The sequence below is a fragment of the Uloborus diversus genome, chromosome 5, assembly GCF_026930045.1.
Source record: "Uloborus diversus isolate 005 chromosome 5, Udiv.v.3.1, whole genome shotgun sequence".
NCBI classification, from domain to species: domain Eukaryota; kingdom Metazoa; phylum Arthropoda; class Arachnida; order Araneae; family Uloboridae; genus Uloborus; species Uloborus diversus.
In genome coordinates this window covers 175,661,588-175,684,910 of record NC_072735.1, presented here as the reverse complement: position 1 = coordinate 175,684,910, position 23,323 = coordinate 175,661,588, and the positions used below count along the sequence as shown (strand labels likewise).

The 23,323-nt window shown below is 32.5% G+C and overlaps 1 protein-coding gene across 1 annotated transcript in view; it reads left to right on the top strand.

The window, feature by feature from the left end:
• LOC129222006 (G protein pathway suppressor 2-like) overlaps positions 1 to 23,323 on the top strand; it is a 29,601-nt gene that overhangs the window by 2,945 nt on the left and 3,333 nt on the right. The window contains exons 3-8 of the mRNA XM_054856422.1: positions 7,348 to 7,442; positions 9,895 to 10,019; positions 13,846 to 13,919; positions 15,704 to 15,771; positions 16,556 to 16,646; positions 21,886 to 21,981. Of these exons, the coding sequence (XP_054712397.1) occupies positions 7,348 to 7,442; positions 9,895 to 10,019; positions 13,846 to 13,919; positions 15,704 to 15,771; positions 16,556 to 16,646; positions 21,886 to 21,981 (549 nt within the window). The remainder of the gene's footprint in view (positions 1 to 7,347; positions 7,443 to 9,894; positions 10,020 to 13,845; positions 13,920 to 15,703; positions 15,772 to 16,555; positions 16,647 to 21,885; positions 21,982 to 23,323) is intronic.

Genomic DNA, 23,323 nt, shown 5'->3' with positions numbered 1-23,323 from the left:
CATACCCATCAATGGTCGAGGTGAGGTGAACAAAAGTCAATAGTTGTATTTTTTAGATATCAATATCGAAAAATATCTGAAAGATCCACCGAAGCTTCCCAGTTTCATTAACGTCACCAAAGATAATATATAATTGCGCTTTTAGAAATATCCGCTTGGGAGCCCCAAAACCCTTCCTTCCCAAAAATAGCCCATATAATGGATTTTAGTTCCGAAAAATATTTCAGTTCAAAACATTTTCATGTCACCCCTATCATTTTTAAATTTTGCGAAAAATGGGTTTTTGAAACAATAGTGCCGAGAAACACCTGGAGAAAGGCCGCCAGATCCCCTACCGCAATCAAAGACAGCCTAAATTTGCATTTTAAACTTCAATTTCGAAAACTTTCAATGGGAGACGATTGAATCTCCCTCTCTCTAGCAACGTCAACAAAGGCAACCCAAAATTGCGTGCTTAAAACTTTAGTTTCGGAAAATTTTCGGGAAGAGCGCGATCCTTCCTAAGCTACGCTCATCCAAAAATAGCTTCAAGTTGATTTCAATTTTGAAAGGATTTTAGGAAAGAGCTCCAACATTACTTTCCCCAGAAGTCCCGAAAAAGTTCCTAAAATTGCGATATTTGATGTCAATTTTGAAAATTTCTCCATGCACCTTGAATATAACAGATTCTATTGTCCTTGCAACCGAACACAACCAAAGATGAACTAAAACTATTTTTCATAAGCCAATTATGATAATCTTCTCGGAGCAATCCCCCCTCTTCCGTCCTTCCTCTGAAGTCACTGAAGGCAGACTATAAAATGCGTTTTTATGACTAGTAAATTTTGGCATCTATTACTTTCTTCAAAGATATAAATTGCAGCTAAAGAGTTTTCTACTATAAAACTTTTCTTCCTTTTTATAAGGTCATCATTCTTCTGTTTTTTTTTTTTTTTTTAAATTAGAACTTTACTTGGTATAGAAATTTGAAGAAAGATTGAAAGGGGCAGCACATTAGGTCTTTGCATGCGGGGGACCGACACCCTAGGATCGGCCCTGCCCAGAAAAGTTATTTTGTCCTTTTGAGCAGTGTTGTTCTCATCAATTTTTCTGACAGTATACTCTCCGTAATCCATTATGCACAATACATGTATGAGATCTTATACAAAATATGTCATAATATGAAAGTTTTTGGAGCTTGAGGGTATACACTATTGCCTAAAAAAAGTTTTAGAGTATATGGAGTATATATACCCTATGGGAACACCACTGCTTTTGAGTGCATTTTGAAAAGTGCTTGGTATTTTTTAAAAAATTCTGTTATTTTATTCCTTTAAGTGTAAATGTGTTTCAGAAATAGAATAATTTTGCCCTCACAAAACTTCCCCTTATTTTTTCATATAAATGCTCGGTACTAAAAGGGAAAAAAACCTATATACATGTCTAAAGCTTTAAGCAGTTGGCACTAAAATTTAATCCTCGTTGCTCTCTAGGATTTATGCTTGCTAATTTCATGCTTGCTTCAGAAAAGCCTTGATTCAATTCAAAAATTTCATTACGATTGCTTTTAATGTTTACTGTTGCAAGGCAACAAGATTTGTAACAATGGGTTTTATGTTTAAACATTCAATAGGAAAATTACATGCAATTTACTGTCTTCCATCCTAACTGAAATAATAATTTTATTCTAGAATTTTAATTTTTCAGCTCTAAGTTGTACTTTAAGATTAATCAAATCATTTAGTGAAGTCCTGAAGTTTCTAAGTGTTCTAGTTGCAGAGATATAAGCAAAACCATGCCTCAGATTTCTCTGTGACAATCAGGCCAAGTATAATAAAAGTGCTTAAAAATAGCACGAGGAATTGAAATCAAGCTTTTTTTGGCTCGATTATAAATCTGTAAACAATGACATCTTCAAATTTTCTTCCAAACTTTAGCACTGCTTGTTAGCTGATGTTCCCCCATAATGTTCACTTATTAAATAATGTGATGTGTTGAATAATGTTTGCATATAGAATTAATCATTCATAATGTTGTTAATAATTTAGTCATTTGGTTTCATTTTAAATTTGATTATTGCCTATATCCCAGGCCCGTGTGCAGGATTTCACAAAGGGAGAAGTTTCAAGAGTATAATATACATGTATGGACATTTGTGATGCCCCTTCCCCCGTTTTCCCAGTTAAGTTAATTCAGGCTGCGCTAGTGGCCATAATGTTGTTTTACAGCTTCTTTTGAATCAAACCATTTTATTTGTTCACCATATCGCATATTGCAAAAAGTATTAAACAATGGGCATAATTTTTTTTCTCTGTCATGTTTTACACCAGATTTTATGATGCGTAACATTGCTTAGTTTTAGTACTGTTGGTAAACAAGGAAGAGATACTGATGATGCAAATTATATTTACCAAGCACCAAACTATGCATCTTTATAGCAGCCAGATTCATCAAAACCTCCTTATACAAATCAATATTTCAGTAATGGATGTTTTGTATTGTCATGCTATTCAGTGGTTCTTTCGCCACTGCTTTTCCAAAATATAATTTTAGTCGCCGAAGAGTTTGATACTGGTAAATTGCAGATTTTTTTTTTTTAAGGATTGAAAAGAAGAGCATTTTACACTAACATTAACATTAAAGTCAAGTTAAATGTCATTTTCTACATATTTTTTTTCATTATTTTTCCCCAATGGGAGGGGTTTAACCCCTAAAACCTGCCCCTTAGAGATAGAGGTGCAGATTAGCGGTCGCCACTCGCCAATTGGCGACCAAAAATTTTCAATGGCTACCAAAGTTTTCAGCGCCGATCGCCACCGGGTGACCAAAGGGGAAAAAAACCCCCCAAGTTGAAGTTATCGATTGCACTGTGCTTTCGGATCCAGTTTTTCATGCTGTGGTAGTCACTCGTCTAGACGCGACGTCACTTACTGACCTTCAAGAAAAGTTGAAATGTTGCCCTTCTCCTCGCTGATTCGTTGACCACTTCCCGTTTGCTACACCTACACTGTGTTCGGGGCTTAGAGCATTGTTCGGGGAGGGGGGGTGAAAACTGAACCCCCCCCCCCCCCCCGCCGCGGTCTAGCAGACATGATCCCCGAACCCAATCAAGGTCAACACCGCAGCATCTGCAGTGCCTGAGGAGGGGAAACGTAAATACGGCGGCGTAGCTAATTCTGATCACTTTTTAAAAGGTTGAAAATGACGAGTAGAGGTAGCTCAAAGAGAATAAAATTGGATACATCTTCCAAGACTTTATTTCAGTTCTTCAAAACGAAGACAACCAGCATCAAGTCAGTTCAATTTTCATTATTATAGAAAAAAAAAATTTTTTTTTTTGGAAAGATTACTGTAACGTGTGTAACAAACTAAACATGGCACCAAATACATTATTTTTCTGCTGTATAATACGCTATCGATTTAAAAATCAATTTTTAGAAGTACCAAATTACTTTAAAGTGGCCGACTTACACCGGTGTCATGAAACTTTTCACGACTTGCTTCGCGAAAATCTGCTTCCCTTGTTCCTTTTACATCTTCCAAATATTTTAATATAATATTTTTTTTCCAATCTGAAAATATTTTGACAGATGCAGCGTTAAATTAGCTTATTTAATGTTTAATTTTCATGACTTTTTATTTAGGGAGCCACATTAAATTTGAAATCGTACTTCATGCGAAAAATTGCACTTCGTGATTTAGATTTCAATCCTTTTACACCTTGTAAATATTAAAAATATTTTTTAAAATAGGAAGTTATTTTGCGCAGGCTAAATTTAATTAGCTTATTTCGTGTTTGATTTTAATGAATGGATTTATTTTTGGATCCATGCTTCCTTTGTAATCGTACTTCGCGGGGAACTGCACCTCGTGGTTGAGTTTTCAATAGTTTTGCATCTTGTTCATTTCTTAATATTTTTGACAAATGAAAGTTATTTTGACGTATACTACCTTAGATTAGCTTGGTCTATGTTCCATTTTAATAAAAGAATTAATTTTTGAAGCCACGCTTCCTTTGTAATAGTACTTTGCGGAGAATTGCACCTCGTGGTTGAGTTTTCAATCCCTTTGGATCTTGTACAGATTTTAATATTTTTGATAATCGGAAGTTATTTTGGCACAGGCTGCCTTAAATTAGCTTATTTTTATGTTTATTTTAAAGACTTGATTTATTTTTGGAATCGTGCTTTCTTTGTAATCGTACTTTGCGGATAACTATAACCACGTGGTTGAGTTTTAAATCGTTTTGCATCTTATACATATCTTAATATTTTTGATGGAAAAGTTATTAAGACGAATGCAACCTTATATTAATTGTTTTATGTTCTATTTTTATAAAAGAATTTATTTTTGAAGCCATGCTTCCTTTGTAACCGCACTTCGCGGGTAGCTGCACCTCGTGGTTGAATTTTCAATCTTTTTGCATCTTGTACAATTGTCTTCATATTTTTGATAAGCAAAAGTTATTTTGATATGTGCTACCTTAGATTAGCTTGTTTCATGTTCCATTTTAGTAAAAGAATTTATTTTTGGAGCCATGCTAACTTTGGAATCGCACTTTGAGGATAATTGCATCTTGTGCTTTAGATTTCCTTTTGCATCTTGTACCAACATATTTTAATTTTTTTGGCAATCGGAAGTTGTCGGCTTATTTTAAGTTTTATTTTAATAAATAATAAATGCAATTATTTTCGGGAAACGTGCCGACATTGCGCACCAGTTTTGCTAATCTTTTTAATACTTCAGAAGTTTTAATAATTGAAAGTTATATTTTAATAACTAAAATGTAATAAATCCTGTTCATATATTTATTTTTACAAGCTTTATTTTAATCAATTTAATTTTATCCTAAAATATTAAATCTAAATATATTTTTTTTTTTGCTGTTGAATTTGAAATGTATTATTTCTATAAACGATACTAAATGTTGTATGTTGATAGGCAGATTTCTAGAGTAGTGGATACTACTTTATTATTAGTTCAATTCTAATTCAGACTTTCAAAATAACCATTTGTTCGCAAACTACAAATATTTTTCTAGTTTGTTTTTATTATGTGGTTTTGAATTTTAAAATTTGGTCCTACAAATTTAAATTTGCAAATATGTTTGCTAGGGGGATTCCATGAAAAGTGAAACCAGTAGGTCAAACAAATATTAGATTTTTAACTTAATGTGTTCCTCCGAATGTAAGATTTTTATCCACCAAATAATGCAACAAATCCAATTAGTGTTAATAAACGTATACTAGCAAATAAAATGCTTAATAACTTGCTTGTAAATATTCTAGAAAAAAAGTTCTTTAATTCCGCAAACTCAGCTTCATCAATGCACTTTATTTGAAGAGCAAGGGGAGGTGGCATTGTGGCTTAGTGGTAGCACAGCATGGTCGACTCAGCCGTTCATCCCTTCAGTGGGTTGATAAAATGAGTACCAAGCATGCTTGCAGAGGCGGCGATTGAAACTAAAGTGAAGGAGGGGGGGGGGGCAAAAAAAAAACGTCAATAAAGCGGCAGCAAATATCCATAGTGAAATGTTCCCACCATTTCTATTTCTAGTTTCAAGTTATTCCTTTACATCCACAATATATTTTTTCACACACATATATATATCACCGCCTCAGAGCATCAGTAAGATATCTAATCCCAGAAATAATATTATGATATCTTACTGTTGCTCTGAGGCGACAATATGTTATCACATATAAGCTGTGACTAATCACAGCAAAATATTTTCCAAAAGATCACTAAATAAATTAAGATCTGTATACTGCACTAATATACGATGATTTTTTTTTCTTTTTTGAATGGATCTGTATGCATTTTAAGTGGCATTGATTATTAGTGACATCCTATTTCGATCCAAATCATTCTCAGATTTCTTCAATGAGAGAAGGAAAATACTTACCAATCTTCACTGATACTGATTTTAATTGTGCTAAGATTTTTAATACATAGATATATAAAATATATGTACAGTGAAGCAGAGTTTATACGTTTTTGAAGGGACTGTATGAAAAAAGTGCATAAGGGGAAAAACGTACAATAAGTATGCATTAAAATGTATTGGATTCTGCAGGGACCAATTCAAAAAACGTACCAAAGAGAAATGTATAAACGGTGCTTTTCTGTATATATATATGTGGGTGTATGTTTGGCTACTAAAAATTTGAAGTGGCTACCAAAGTTTTTGGTGTTGGTAGCCACTGGCTACCAAAGAAAAATACCAGTCTACACCTCTACTTAGAGACGGCATTGCTATATCCACATCCAGTGGTTAAAGCATCTTAAAAACGATATCATCCGGTCCAATTTAAAGCACGGTTAAATCCGCCACTGCTTAACCTTCCGACTGTCCTGGGTCATGAGTAAGATGTGTAAAATTCTTCCCCATGAAATTTTTTTTTGAGTAATTTGCCATGTAAATCGAGTGCCCAACCTTATATCAATGCCTAGCTACCACCCTGCGCCTCTGACCGTTTGATAACAAATATTTAGCATCAGAAAGATAAGTGTAAAATGCTTTTGAAACATGCTCACTAGGGGGTGATAAGACCAGGGTTGCCAGATGTCCCGGATTTCAAGGGACAGTCCTGTATTTAAAAAGAAATCCTACATCCCATTGGAACTTCTGTACAGGACGGCTAAAGTCCTGTATTCTAGCTAATAACAATTATTTTACTAAACAAGACAATAGTTTAAGGGGAAAAAAATAAAGTAAAACAAAAAATATGAAATGAGGAGCAATAAGAAAAGTAGCAAACGCAAAAATTATTTTCGTTTTAATTTGGTTTTTGTTTTGGTGGCAGACCATGAGGAGCCGAGTAATTGCTTCCTCTTTGCTCATTGACTAATATTGGAAATATATCTCTGCGCATGCGTCATCAATCGCACTGAAAACGATTATTATACTTTAATGGGCGACATTTTTTAAGGTTTAATGCTTTGTTACGGTTGAATTTTTCAGATTTATTATGAAGAGACGTTCTACATTAGAAAGCACCCCTTGAAAATGCACCATATCCAGTAATTGCCCCCAACCTCAAAAATACCCCCCCCCCCCCTTTCACTCCTAGAGCCTGTCTCGTATTTACTGTTCTTAAATCTGGCATCCCTGGATAAGAAGCCCAAAACCATCTATGAGTTAAAACGCTTACAACCTTGCAACAGGTCCTCCAATCTATCATGATTAACAAAAAAAAAATTACAATAAGGTTCCTATGATTCAAACTTTATATGCATTTTATTCAAAATCTTTCTTTTGTCTAGCATCTTAAGTTATTTTTGATCCTGATGTTGTTAAAAAAAGAAAAAATGCAACAAAAAGTAAATAATGTATTTTTCACTTTTTCTTTTGTTTGTTTAATGTAGAGCAAGAAGCAGATGCTGCAGTTGAGAGACTTCGAAGAGAACAGGAAATGAAACGAAAGCAAAATGCTATGACATTGGAAGAAATTCGAGAACAGGTGAATTATAACTGTTTAAAAAAGTGTATACATTCTTGCCCTGTGTATTCAGTGTGAGAAATAAGTATTTCATTTTGAAGAGCAGAATTGGAATTTACAGCACTGGTCCCCAAATTCTGATATTGAGGAGCAGTTCCGTAAAATTAAGAAGCAGTTTTACAACATTTGCTTGGTTATATTTTCAACAAAGAAACTAACAAGTTTTTAGAAATGTAATATTTGTTAACAAGCAATGCTATTTGCTGATATATGATAAATATTTTGCGCCATGAATTTTACTTAAATAAAAATATAAAGTGTTAATTTTCCAAATAAATCAAAAGTTCTAAAGTCACTACAAAGTTCTTTTGTTCCGAAAAAAAAAGTGATTTATAGGAATCTATTACTCAAATGTACTCAAAGAAAAAACATTAACTTTAAAAAAAAAAATTACGAATTAATATAAATAAATCACATAGTATTTTATTTAAAATATATTCTCATGTTCACACATGTTCCAAAAAAAGGCATACCTAATTTATTGTAAAAGCCAATATGAACAAAGTAATATCAACTACAGATAAACCTCCCCCCACCAAAAAAAAAAAAGATTATACAAACCAAAGAACTGTTCTCAGTTTTAGATAAGCTTATAGTTTCAGTGAATGCTGTAATTTTGTGAAGTACACACTGAGTATAAAATGTGAATATTTTCTTTTGGTTAATTTTTAGTTTCTAAAGGATGTTAGAAAAAACACTCCTGTTACTACCAATGTAAAATAGTTTCTACATCATGAGTGACTATTTGAATTTGAAACAGCACGTGTAACATGTTTTAGCATTCCATGAAATTGTTTAAAATAATACAAATACAAATGTGAGCAACAGCAACTGGCTCTGGGCCCAGCTAGGCTGGTCCTAGTCATTTTACCAGTCCCCAATGAAGATCAATGGCTCTCTTAAAGCTATTCACCCCCTTGTTCATTACCACCTCTTCCAGTAAGCTGTTCCAAGTGCCCACGACCCTACTGAAGTAGTAGTTTTTCCTTATTTCCAGGTTAGCCTAAGATTTGAATAGCTTAGAACAATGACCCCTCGTCCTGCTTTCGGTGCAAAAATTTAATCCATTAACATCTTTCATTTTGATAAATTTAAATTACTGAATCATGTCCCCTATGAGTCTTATAACTACAAACAGTAAATCTTGCATTGCTTGCTAACAATGAAATCTCAAAGACTATGTTTGACCTTCAGACATGCAGAAAAGAAGAAGTTTTTTCTAATAACATTGTAACATGCAGACCCGAATAATGCAGACAAACACACAAACACCATTCACAGAAAATTTTCAAAGTTTTTCGCAAATCTTGATTTTTACCTAGTGAGCTAATGATATAAAGTAACTGCACACAAATTAAAAACTATCTGCAGGTAGGAAAAACAATAGGCTGTGAGTGGAGAAATTTTTTAGTAAGATGATCCCTTTTGCTCTTAATTACGTATCCATGAAAGCACAAGTTGAACTTTTTTCTTTATTTATTGATCTGTTTTGAAGATAAGCCATATTTAATATTGCTGTGAATTAACAATTGTCAGGTGATGCATATCCACTGTGTGTGTATGTGTTTGTCTATGTTATCTACTTATGGAATAACCTATTTTTTACAAATTTCTTTATTTACCTGTTTTTTTCTGCAACATTTCTTGATGTTGTTGGTTCCGTTGTGATAACTACTGTCACATATGAAACAAATCCATATATTAACCATGCTATCGGAAACGTAATTGTCAATCCATTCCCATATCACCTCATTAAGGATTAACAGACTAGGACCAGCCTAGTGCCTAGTTGGCTCCAGAACCTATTGCTAGCCATCACATTTGTATTTGTATAACATTTTTGTTGTTATCAGGAACATAGGACTTAAGATGAGCGCAATTTTTTTTTATTTTTATTTTCAGTAAGTTACCGCCCTAAAGCCAGGGCTAAGGCAGAAACACATGAAATACACTGCCAGCTCAGTCATTCCAGCCGAGGACTGCATTTTCGTGCTTATTAGCACTCATCAGCCCGGCTCAGGAAGTGACTGAGCTGGAAGTGGAAAACCTCTTAAGGAAGCCAAGAGTGCCAAACAAACTGCTGGAATGACTGAAGTGGCGGTGTATTTCATGTATTTTTTTTTTTTTTTTTATGTTTTAGAAATTTTTGCAGAATTACAGTGAAACCCCTGTTTTACAAACCCCATATCTCTGTGTTTCTCCCGCAGTTAAAATTTTTTCATTGGGTCCCATAATCAGTTTTCCTGCTATGTGTTTCCCATATTTTACGGGGTTTTTTTACCCAGTCCCTTGAGAAACGTGAAATTAGGGTTTCACTGTATTTGAATTCACAATACATTTCCTCTTGGTGTTGTAATGTGTCGTGTTGTGTAAGTTTTGAAATCATTTTCATTTATGACATTATCCTCCCTAGATTGCTGAATTAGAGAAAAAATTAAATGATCTGAAAATGGAGAAGCATAATTTATTCCTTTATCTAAAACGAGTTTTAAACAACGAAGAAGACAAGAGGAGAAGTGAAGAAGACAAAGAAGCCAGGTATTTGCTGCTCATTTTTTCTCTAGAATATTAAAACTAAAAAGAAATGTTTCAATTATGTTATTAGGTGGTCTAAGTAGAAAACAGGTGTGGATGCATTCCAACATTTTATGGGGTGGTAACATCATACTATAAAATCTAGTTTTGGACACAAAACATTTCTGAAGCTCTTAAGTCAGTCTCAGCCAACAGTGTAGCATAACTAGTAACAAAGCCAATAAGATGCTTGGGTTTATCAATAGATCTTTTTCAAACAAATCTGAAGAAGTTCTTCTGCTCTTATATAGAAGTTTGGTAAGACCTCATTTGGAATATGCTGTTCAGTTTTGGTTTCCTTATCTTAAGAAAGATATTAATGTATTGGAAAGGGTTCAAAGGCGAGCTACAAGGCTAATAAATGGACTTTCCCACTTATATTATGATTCCAGGCTTAGAAGGCTAAAAATGTAGTCTTGAGCAAAGAAGAGACCGAGGGGACATGGTTCAGTTGTTTAAATTTATTAAAATGAAAGATGTTATGGGGCTGAAGTTTAGCACTGAAAACAGGACAAGGGGTCATTATTTTAAGCTATTTAAATCTCAGGCTAACATGGATATTAGGAAATATTATTATTTTAGCAGGGTAGTGGAACCTTGGAACAGCTTACCAGAAGAGGTGGTAATGAGCAAGGGAGTAGATAGTTTTAAGAGGGCCATTGATCTTCACTAGGGATTGTAAATTGACTAGAACCAGTCTAGCTCTGGGCCCAGAGCCTGTTGTTGGTTCTCACTTTTGTATTTGTATGTGCCTAAAAAGCATGAAAACAGCTAAGAATGAACCTCTTAATATACTTTATTATTTAATTAAAAGTAAAAGAAAGAATTTGTTGAAACATAATTTATAAAATCAATTGAAAAGATTATTACAGTCACTTACATTTTATTTATAAAGTATTTAAACATAATGTGTATAATATTTTAAAAATTACACATATTTAATTCTTAAATAGCTTCTATCACCTTTTTTTTTTGCTAACAATCATTTGTTACCCAATCAATGCCTGAAATGTGATGACTCTTACGGTAGAGTTTCTCTCATATAACAAAATATAGTCGACAGTTTAAGTGGAGTCATGACCCTTGAAATACTCTGAGTTTGTCTTCATGACACCAATCAAAAGGCTGTAGGTCCTTATCCTCATGTTACTAAATCTTTCCAAAAAAATTTAAGTTTTTGGTAAAGTTTAAATACTGCAATATATTCTGTACCTTGTTCTGTAATGGCTCTAAAAATTGAGAATTTTTTAAACAGTGAAAAATGTTCGTTCAGAGAGAACACTGGTTTCACCTAGTTGTAAATTTTTAAATGTTTCTAAGGCATAGAAGGGGTCATCCCCAGCCTGCTTCTGACCTGTTGACGAATGTTGCTTATAAAGTGACTGTTTACCTGTAGAATCACTAAGCTTTTACAGGTGAAGAAAGTCAAACAAATATTCAAAAGTGTTGATCAGCAACAGGCTGTGTGCCCAGCTAAGCTGGACCTGGAAAGTTTATGAATCTCCAATGAGGATCAAAAGCCCTCTTAAAATTATCCTCCCCATTGCAAGTAACAGCTGCTTCCAGTAAAATATTCCAAATGTCTATAACCCTTTTGAAGGTGTAATTTTCCCCAATTTCTAGATTAGCTTAGGGTTAGAAAGGCTTAAAACAATGGTCCCTGATTTTGATATCTGTTCAAACTTTTAACCTATCAACATCTGATTTTAAATATTGGAAGTAATTGGGTCATGTCTCCTCTTATTCTCCTTCACTCGAAACTGTACAGATTATGCATTTTAAGCCTGCAGTCATACTGTAAACTTAAAAAGTCCTTATCTTTGCCTCAGAATAACAGTAGGTTACTGTTGTTTCTAGGATTAGATGTCTTACAGTTGCTCTGAGGCGATGATGTACCAACCCAGTAGCCTTTTTTTAACCCTTTAAATTCAATGGGATATGTTCTGAATTCAGGAACAAAACTGCATACACATTTTTATTAAAAAATAATGTTTTCTTCAATACTAGAAAAAAATTTCAAAATGGGGGGGTCTGGTGCCAAAAATTTCTTGACCAGTTATGAATGAAAACATGCTATCAAACTAAATATGAAATAATTTTAGTTTACCTACATTACTTTACTTATTGTAATGCAAAAATACTTTGGAAGTTGTTTTATTTTTTTATCAGTCAAACAGATGTTTCTTGTCATTTAACAGGATTCTGTTTAACACAAGGATAGTATAAATGTTTTGCAATGATTATTGTTAGTTCTGTTTGTCTGTTGCTGAAAGTATTGTTGTATTAACAATGCAATGCATCAAGAGTGAAACTTTATAAATATTTGAAAAAGTTTCCTTCAATCATAATTACGATCTGATCTAGTAAAAAATAAATTTAGTTCTTAATATGGTTTATAGATATATATATATATATATATATATAAACAAAGATTTATTCACAATATATTTTGATATATTGATATTGAAGTAAAATTTACTTTAATTATTCTTGAAATTTATTTTACTTCCTTTTATTCCATTTTTTCCTGAGGTAGACTTAGTCAGTGACAATAAAAATTTATTGGTACAAATTTGTATAATTATACATCATATTTCATATTTTACATAAGTGGTACATTATTAGTTTTAAATGTGAAATGTAGTTTGCATTTTTTCTCAATAATTTTATTCTTATTTGCAGTGGAGGCTTAAACTAACTTGTTTTTCTGCAGTAAAAACTTGGATTTCATTTGTTTGTTCGTTTATAGTTATTCCCTATAGCTTTATTTCATCTAAACTGATCAGGGTTGGCTTTCTGCCGGCAGAAACTGGTTTCTGCCCTGCAGGTGGCAGAAACTGGCAAAAATTAAAAAGCATCTTTATTAATTCAAGTAATTACAAAATGATATTTGTTTAAGTAAACTAAAAAATGTAATTCCATTTCATCATTGTAAAAAATAAAACTCATTGCCCTTGATTTAGTTTGATCAGAAAGAGAACTGCTTAACTGCAGATGCTCGTATCATTTGTATTAATCTAAAGGACGAGAATCTTAAGGGCACTTAAGAAAAATAAGTGACATACAGGTTTAAACAGGCAGTTACTGGCTGTCATTTGCTAGCTTATACACGTCATCTAAAATGCTTGGGATTAAAATTATCATGTGCTCAAGAAGAAAATCCCAGAATTTTACTTGCCAATCCTTGATTTTATACCTAATATCACAGCTTTACAAAACAAATTGACCCTATTTTCCAAAACTTATTCTTCCAGTCAACTTTTAAAACCACCCCAGTTACAACATAGTTGACCAGTTTAAAAAATATATACAATTGATGAAAGTTTCATGAATCTTTGCTGGATCCTTGATGGCATTGCCATCTAGTTATTCTGTTGCGAGAGTATTCTGTTTTTTCTCCTCTATTCATATTAAATTAAGAAATCATTTATATTTTCAATCCACCTTTTCTTAGAAACAGGTGCAGAGTGCGAAAAACATAATGCTTGATTTTTAATGATATTGTAATTAAATAGTGCTTTGGCTAACATTTCATTATTTTCCCATGCTAAATTCCTATTGGATGAAGATTTCTTTTATGTCATTTTTTGAGTTTTTGCCAGTTTCTGCCACAAATGTGGCAGAAAGGGGTTTTTGCCATGCCGGTTTTAACCGGTTTCTACCAGTGGTTTTAACCTCCTCAGCAGAAACTTGCCAACCCTGAAACTGATCAATTCTTTATGGCATAAAATTGTTTTTCAAATCCATTGTCATAAACTGTTTAATCATTTTTAACCTTTAATAATTTTAGTGAGCTACTACAAATGGGTCATCATTACATCAATCAAAATGTACCTGTTGGAGCACCAAACTTATACATGATAGGTAATGCTCTTTGTGACTAATAGATGTACTACTTGAAGTTCTGTGAATAGTATCCCATGCATGTATTTTAACAAGTAATAAGTATCAGAAGTTTCATTTTAAATAAAGGTGATGAAAAAAATGTTCTGATCTTTTTAGAATTAAATATTTTCAAAAAAAAAAAAAAAAACAAAGAAAGAACGACACAATTTTTATCAATTTTATATGAACACATTCCTCAAATATACCATATTTTTTGTAATCCAGTATCTTTTACTGAAGTGTGAATAGTGGTTAAACATTTATATTTTAAATCAGTACAAGATATTTAATGCTCATTGAGTATGGTGCATAGCTCTATGTACAATAAATCTGATTCCAGGAGAAGGGGTTTTTATGTTGAACTATTAAAATCAGTTCAAGAAATTCTCGATAATCATCTCGAGTAGGAGCTAGACAGCAATTTTTTAACAGATTGTATTCTATGGTCCTTTACATCAGCCACTTTACCTTTTGATTGAGTCTTGTAATAATGCATTTATTCTTATTAATGAACTCCCAGCAGGCCTAGAATCTGTTACAGAGAAGTACTTTAGGTGCAGAAGAGAACCCCATGTATTTATTAAAAATGACACTAATAATCAATTCCATAACGTTGTGCTGATGTACCAGAATTAATTATTTCTCAACTTTTTTGTACCTGTAAAACATGTGCTATTGCTTTTGCCAGTATTGACGCTTTTTCAGTCAAAGTATAATATTTTGCTTTATTCCTTGCTAATGTTTAGCTGTTTTTTTTTTTTTTCTTTCAAAAATATATTGCCTGTGATTTATAGTTAAATGCTAGCAAGTTTGGGGGCTTACTTTTCCTGTTCTCATCATTTCAAAGTCAAACTATATAGTATAAAAATCCTCCATTACTTTTATGTTTTTTACAAGTTATATACCATATTACCCCGCATTATCCGGCATGCTGCAAAATTCAGGGTACCAGATTTTCAATAACGCTTGCCTGGTCCTTTCCAACATGCCAGAAAAATCGAGGTTAGGAAAAAAAAATACTAAAAAAAAAAAAAAATGGATGTTCAGCTTAGAAATGAATATAAGTTCTATACACATCTTATCAGTACTAATAAACAGTTTAATTTTGTAAAAATGTTTGCTAACAATGTAATTTGTTATTTTAACATGAAAAATATTATTTAATAATGAATAATTTTATAACAATTAAGTTAAAACTAAGTTAGCAAGCATTTAAGCAGTAAGTTACCTCCTCTAAACCAGTGCTAAAGAATTAACCATAGCTATTCAATAAATAAAAATTAAACTTACCTCTCGAAAAGGAACCTCTAATTATTTATTTAAAAAAATAATGAACAAATTGCAGTAATGATGATTGCTTCTAAATTGATTACCTTATTGGCATGGAATTGAATGCACTAATAATGACCTAACATAATTAACAAGCACATATTATAAGCAACACGCTTTTTTTTTTTAGAAAGAAGGTCACTTTTGCGATTTATTTATTTATTTTCCTTACAGTGGTTTGCTTTCTGATTGGAACTGACTGGGAAAGTTTATTTTTGTTTTGTTGCAAAAATTATCTCAAATTATCCTACATGCTGAAAAATTCGAATTTCCCGGCATACTGGTCAACCTTGCTTTTTTTCCGGTATGCCAATAATTCGGGGTAATATGGTAACTCTATTGGTAAAATTGTGTGCAGTTTTTTTATTATTATTGTTTGTTTAAAGTTTACAATTTTTAGTATTTTTTCATATTTTTTAAACATTTTTTTTCAGCTGGAAACAATGCTCTTAATCGAAATCAAGTTATGTTTAAAGTTGGAAATCCTACACCTCAGCAAAATGTAAGTAAATAAGAGCAATACAAGGCAAACCAACTGAACTACTTCCAAATAGTGCTGCTAATTAACCTGCTGCTCTATGTTTTCCAAATTTAAATAAGTTGACATTCCATATGAGGCAGTGAGACGTAAAGGGATGCAAGTGGACATTTTCAAGTTTTGAGTAAAACGCGTTTAAAGATCAGATCCTAGGTAGGCTTTCGTTGAAATTTTTTTCTAAATCATGTTATACAGCAGCAACTACCAGTGTTACTAGTACCATCTCTTGCCCCAAGACAGAGGAGAGGTTCACCTACCATGTGTACTGGTTACCTCCAAATTTTTAATTTTGCCACTTACATCCCTTTGCTTCTCTCTGCCTCATATGTTTACTTTAATTTGTCATTGAATTGAAGCATTTATCATAGTTAGTTTTCATGTTATTAATGATTTAAAATCATGCAGACACCATGTATAATTATGTGTTTTTAAGAAAATAATGCAATGCAGTACTTTTATGGAATCTGTTCTTTGGCATTTCCTTTGTATTTGTGTTATTTTCCTTAAAAATCATTTGATTTTGTAGAATGCATAGTTTTATGAAGTAGTGGTAATATTCGTGAAATACACCGTCAGCTCAGTCATTTCCAGCTGAGGACTGCAGTTTATAGTGGTAATATTGTTGACATGCTCATACTGTCTTCCAGTAGATGGCTGCTCTTAAAATATTTGTTAACTATAGACATTTTTGTTACTTTCTGCAATGCTCTGTTTATCTTATTTTTCTGATTCGTATCCTTCTTTTCAGGGTGCAATTAAAAGACAAAGAAGTCCATCCCCTCCCAATCCTAATTACAGTCAAGGTTACAATTTCAAAACCCATAGTACTTATGGTCAGAGTGAGTAATGGATATATTTTATAAGCTGTTACATATATATTCACATCAAAACTCAAATTTGAATGAGTAGCTTCAGGCTGTAAATTTTTCTGTGGCTTTCTTTCCACTGTTCCTTATTAAAAATTATGTTATGCAGAAATATGACGGTTCTTATAACCAGAACTGCTGCTTCATTTTTATTTTCACTTACTGAATTTGTGAACACATAAATCATTTTCTGGGAGATAATACATATGTGCGTATTAATGATATATGCGTATGTATGTCACATAACTCAAGAACGGTGTGTCCTAGAAAATTGAACTTTGGTACGTAGACTCCTAGTGGAGTCAAGTTGTGCAGCTCCCCTTTTGGTTGCATTCAGTTGCATCTTTTCTAAAGGGGTCTTTTGCCCCTTTTTGGGGAAAATCTTTGTTAATTTCAATGTAAACTCAAGTGGTGTTACAATTTGGCGGATACTTGGCGATATATCATCAGTCTTTTGGTCATCAACTTGGCAACAAATTTGGCGATTTAAAAAAAAAAAAAAATCTGGTTTCAATTTGGCCACTGTTGGTGATATTTAGAGAGTAAACTATTGAATCACATTAAAATTGCAAATAATGGGGAAAATGACATTAATCCTGTACTACTAATTTATTGCATTTCTACGACAAGGTTACCTCAGCTTTAGATAACAAAAATTGTGTGGATGTTGTTTCTATTGATTTTCAAAAAGCTTTTGACAAGGTACCGCATGTTGCTCTTCACAGCAAGTTAGCTGACATAGGAATAGGAGGAAAAACTTTACTTTGGGTTAGAAATTGGCTCACTGGTAGGAAGCAAAGAGTAGTTGTGAGAGGAAATCATTCTAATTGGAGTGGTGTTTTAAACGGAGTTCCTCAGGGATCAGTTTTAGGGCCTCTTTTGTTTATTATATTTATGAATGACAACAATGAAAATATTTCTGGAAGCATGAATTGTTTTGCTGATGATGTAAAAGTTATGGGGATTGTCGAAAATGAAGAACAAGTAGAACAGCTGCAAGAGGATTTAGATCATATTACTAAGTGGGCAGATAAATGGGGTATGGCAGTTAATGTAGGGAAATGTCAAGTGCTACACTTAGGTCATGGAAATAAGCGTATGAGATATCGTTTACAGGGTTCAGTCATAAATCAGGCAGAAAATGTTATGGATTTGGGTGTCTTTATAAATCAGGACTTCAAGTTTAGTCAACAGTGCAGTATTGCTAGTAACAAAGTCAACAAAATGCTTGGGTTTATCAATAGATCTATTTCAAACAAATCTAAGACAGTTCTTCTGCCTTTATATAGGAGTTTAGTAAGACCTCATTTGGAGTATGCTGTTCAGTTTTGGTCGCCTTATCTGAAGAAAGATATTTTTATATTGGAAAGGGTCCAAAGAAGGGTAACTAAATTAGTAAGGGGACTCTCAGATTTAGATTATGATACCAGACTTAATAGGCTTAACATGTATAGCCTGGAGCAAAGGAGCGTCAGAGGGGACATGATTCAGTTATTTAAATTTATCAAAATGAAAGATGTAAATGGATTACATTTTTGCGGGGAAAGCAGGACAAGGGGTCATTGTTTTAAGCTATTTAAATCTCAGGCTAACTTGGAAATCAGGAAAAACTATTACTTTAGCAGGGTCGTGGGCACTCGGAATAGCTTACCGGAAGAGGGGGCAATGAGCAAGGGAGTGGATAGCTTTAAGAGGGCCATTGATCTTCATTGGGAATTAATTAATTGACTAGGACCAGCCTAGCTGGGCCCAGAGCCTGTTGCTGGTCGTCACATTTGTATTTGTAAATTGGAGTAAAAGGAAGTCATGTGATGCACACATCAGCTCGTTTAGCTGTATATAAACACATTATGTTATGGGCAATTCCATGGGTAACTGACATTTTTTAAGCAAAGCAATAAGTATTTTGTAGTATTCAAAGCAAAATATACATTGTAAAAACAATATTTTCCTGTGGAATATTGTATTTTGTGGTCTGAATTCAAAGGTGTACTTAAATTCCCCAAATACAGTTTGGACAATTAAAAAAAATCGTTAAAAGCATAGTAGGTGACTGACATACTTGTTTTTAAAATGTCAGTCAGTTACCATGCTTTAAATAAATATTTTAAAATCTTCTGAAATGTATTTCAAGAATTCAACTATACCATAAAATTTGGCTTAAAACATACAATATTCCAGGACAAAAGATTGTTTATACAACATATGTTTTTCGTTGAATGTTGCAAAATATGTATTGTTTTGCTTCAAAAATGTCAGTCATTTACCCATGGAATTGCGCTTACATTATTACCACATCAAATAACTCTTCCTCCTAAGCACCATACTCTAAATATCTATCATTAGAGCAAAATCAATTTCAATTCCGTGGTATTGACGATCAATTTGTCCCATCCTCACAGGAAGCCCTTACTCATTAGGTATAAGCATGGCAACGCTAGATAACGCTGATGCTTAACAAGCCTTGACAATAACTTTTCTGTGTTGAACGGATGCAGCTCATGCATTAACCAATCAATGTCAATGTTTCAAAGTTTGTTTATTTTTGATTGGACATCGCCCATTTTGACCACAAGAAGTGCTGAATCACCCTCCATCCACCAATCAATGGCAACGTAATGGAAACAGGGGTTCCCTGTAGCGCCCTCTTTATTGCCGTAAGTTTCAGCGATTGTCACAGCCTATAAGAATTAAGTAGGGCCATGCTCTAACTCATGATCAGGAACGAAAATCATCCTTATTTTGACGGATTTCCACCTTCTAGAAAAATTGAGAAGGAGTGTGACCGAACAAGGTAAAAGTTTAAAAGTAATCAGTAAATGTTTGAAATGCCGTTATTAAAATCTGCTTAAAAAAACTGTTATATAATTTGAATTCTATGAAACATGGAAGTTCCAAACGCATTCTCCCAGATGCAGAAAACAATTCTCTTTATTTTGGTATTAAATTTAAAAAAATTATCTACGTTTTCACTGCAAAATTCGTGGAAAACTTTTTAGATGTTTTTAATTAATATTTTCATTAATTAATGTCATCCAAAGATATAACCTTGCTAAGAACACTCCCGATTAACTCTCCTTTCAAACATTTTTTTTTCCTTCAAAATCGGTCCACCCGTTTAGCAGCTAGAGTGCCACAGACAGATACACAGACATGTCAAACTTATAACCTTTGTGTGTTGGGGGTTAAAAATAAACCACAAGTAAAATGAGTTTCATTTTTTAGTGCATTTTATGTATATTATCTATTTTTGAACACTTTGTAAGAAAATAGTTTGGTATAAAGTTCTGCACTTGATCTTTTTATTTTCTTTGGAATTAAATTTGGGACACACCCCTTTTTTATTTAAAAATTTTTGCCTTGGGAATTTTTGAAGCTTTCACCCCAGATCATTTTTTTACTTCCTTGAATGTCCCTCTTCTGCCATATGCTTTTTTTACTAACTTCAATTGCTGTAATATGATTATATACCTACATCATTTAGCATTGAATATGATTAAATTATCATTTTTTTAATGCTTGTTTTATATCATTCTTTTCTGAAAATCTTCTGTTATTAACTTTAAAATTTATCCTTGAACTTTCAGTTGTAATTTAAATAAGTATACACTTATGCGTCGAAAGCTCGGAAAAATCAAGTAGAGCCACTGTAGATGAAAATGAGAACTTAGTTCCAAATGATATGAATATTCCTCCATGCTAAGCGCAAAAGTCGTATCAGCAGTAGAGTCCAAGATGAGAAATTGCTATTTAAAGTTTTGAGGCTCCATGTATTTGATTCAGATGGAATTTTTGCAAAAAAAAAAAAAAAAAATCCCATTAACAAATGACCACTAAACATTGTATAAAGGTGAAAAATGTGACAAAGATCCACCTGGTGATTGTAACTCAATTTTAATTTTAAAAAAAAGTGCAGATACGACTTGCAAGCTAATACACAACTTGAAGTATTGTATTTGTAAAAGATTAAAGCACTTAAGGCTCCAGGACCTGATAATATTTTCTTAAAAATTTTCATACAATGTACAGCGTGATTAGTGAATTCTATCTTTAATAATTTCAGCTCTTCATGTAACTTGGATAGAGACAGTGCCCATGAACTTGAAGTTGGTGAAAGTAATGAAACTCTTAGAGAAAGTATCTATTGTTAAAAAGATTTTTAAGATGTTAAAACTCTACAGGCATTTATTTATTTATCTTTTGGAAAAGTTTCAAAATTACCAAAAATATGAAGCTGCGAAAATTCAAGTTTAAAGGCGGAACTTTTTTTAGTTGAAACCAATGCTGTAGTTAAAAAAAACATGTTTGAGGGGTATAAGGGCACTCACCTACAGAAAAGATGGTTTTTAACCGATTTATAGTGCCTTTGCATTATTTTTACTTTAAAAAAAATTAAGCATTTCTTTTTGACGATATCTCCCCCTTCTCTCCCCAACTAAAGCACTGATGGAAACTCCCCCCTCCCTATACCATTTTTATTAGAAAAATATCAGTAAAAAATGTTATGTGTTTTAAAATTGAATTAAGATAAGAGTTATATTTACAAATTACTCTTCTAGGTTGCAAAAAGAGATTTAATAGTAAATTTTCTAAAATATTTAATTTATCATTTTATAAATTATTCATAAAAATGTTTAAAACTAAAATATTTTTTTAATGAAGCTCCCAGTGTCGCCAATAATCAACTTATGATACTTAAAAATGTTATTGAATGGTTTTTCTTCAAAATCACTTTTTTTGTTAAAACTTATGTTTTAATGATGTAACAAGGTTTAAAAATTACAAATTACTTTTTATATCTTGCTTATTATGCCTAATGTACTAACATAAAGAAATAATGTTAAATTTGACAGCAAAAATTGACTGGAAAACCTGAAAAAGTCAGGGAATTTAGGTTAAAATCCTTCAAAATCAACCTGATTTAAATTACTGGAGGAAAAAAAATTCTCCAAAAAAAAAAAAAAAAACTGAGTTTTCAAGTTTTTTTGAAGTTGAAATATGCATATGAATGGGGCTTAAACATCAATATTGTATTTTGTTCACCCTCAGCAGTCACTTTATGTTATAATTATGTGTTAATATCCTTAAGTCAAACTGCAATCATTGTAAATGGATGTTACTGTGCGAAGAAGCTAATCCAATTAGTTATTTTTCATTTTCATGTATTTGGTATGTAATTTTTTTTCCTTTTCTTTTTGCTGTTTCTGTTTAGCTTATGGAATGCCACATCCAACTGGTCAATATGCACCACAAGACCAAACGAAACATCTTGCTGCTGGCTATCATGTTACACATTTGCCACAACAAGGTCAATTTTTGATTTTATTGCAGTTTCTCTTGTATTCACTTATTTTGCTGTTCATTTTGCATTTTATTTATATATGTAATCATTTACTTTTTTTTTCTTCTTGAATTTAAAGAACTAGAATGAAGAAAGTGTGTTATTTTGTACAAACTTATCCAAGCAGGATAGTTTGGGTTTGGCAATAACTACAGATGCACCAAATACTATATTGTGTGCATACCAAATACTAAATATTCAGTTAAAATTCAAAGCGAATATTCGGCTGAATACCAAATATTTGTGTAGATATTTTTGACTGTAATATTTGAACTTTATGTCAATTTAAAACAGAAAGCATTAATATATTTTAGGAACATATTTAACATTGTAAATTTGCCTATATTTATAAAATTATTAATTTGAAATAAATCATTCCCAAAGCAAAATCAAGTTAATATAGTAAACGGCTAAGCTATATATATATATAAAAATGAATGTTTGTCTGTATGTCATCCATGAACTCAAAAACTTCCCGGCAGATTTGGCTGAAACTTTCACCGTTTGTTATTTTTGGTACTGGGAATGTTTATAGAACAGTTCGAAAAAAAATCCGATCAATAGTTCCTTTTTTATTCCAATTTAAGTCACAATCCATTGGATAAATACGAATAAATATATCGGCTGCAGAAATTAATTCGCGTGAAAGATCTCATTGATAAGAAGTTAGCTATTGCCATTTTTCTTGAGTTTGAACAAATAAATTCTTTCTTTATTGTTTTATGGCTTTTCATGCAACGGGGGGATTTAAAACTTTTTCTATTTGATATTTTTAGCGATTGATTGATCTTGCAAACTGCGTGAGTACAAAATTTGAGTATAGTCACGGCTTCACTTGATACCTGGACCGATTATTATGAAAATTGCTATATATATGTATTATTCCACGGAGAAGGTGCATAATATGCTCATTGAAGCCACTCGCCACCAGGTGGCACTGCAGAGTAGCAACTTCTGCCCCCGTTCAACCGATTGTCATGAAAATCAGTATAATGATGTATTTTTTGTTGGCGTAGCAACGTGCAGTATCGGGTACAGCTAATTTGGTATATATTTACCTGCAATTCTTTCAGACAAATACAAACTTAAGTTGCTTTAAATATTACAATTTATTCAAGTAATTGTCTGCTATGTTAATCTCTTCCATAGCTGATTAATAATTGTATCATCATTAAAATTCAGGCATGAAATGAAAAGATATTTTTATTTTTTCTTTTAAAGTGCAAAGGGTAACTTTGATTACAACGATTAATTTTAATTAGGTTGTTTTTATACAATGTTTAATCTCTCATACAGTCAAAACTTTAGA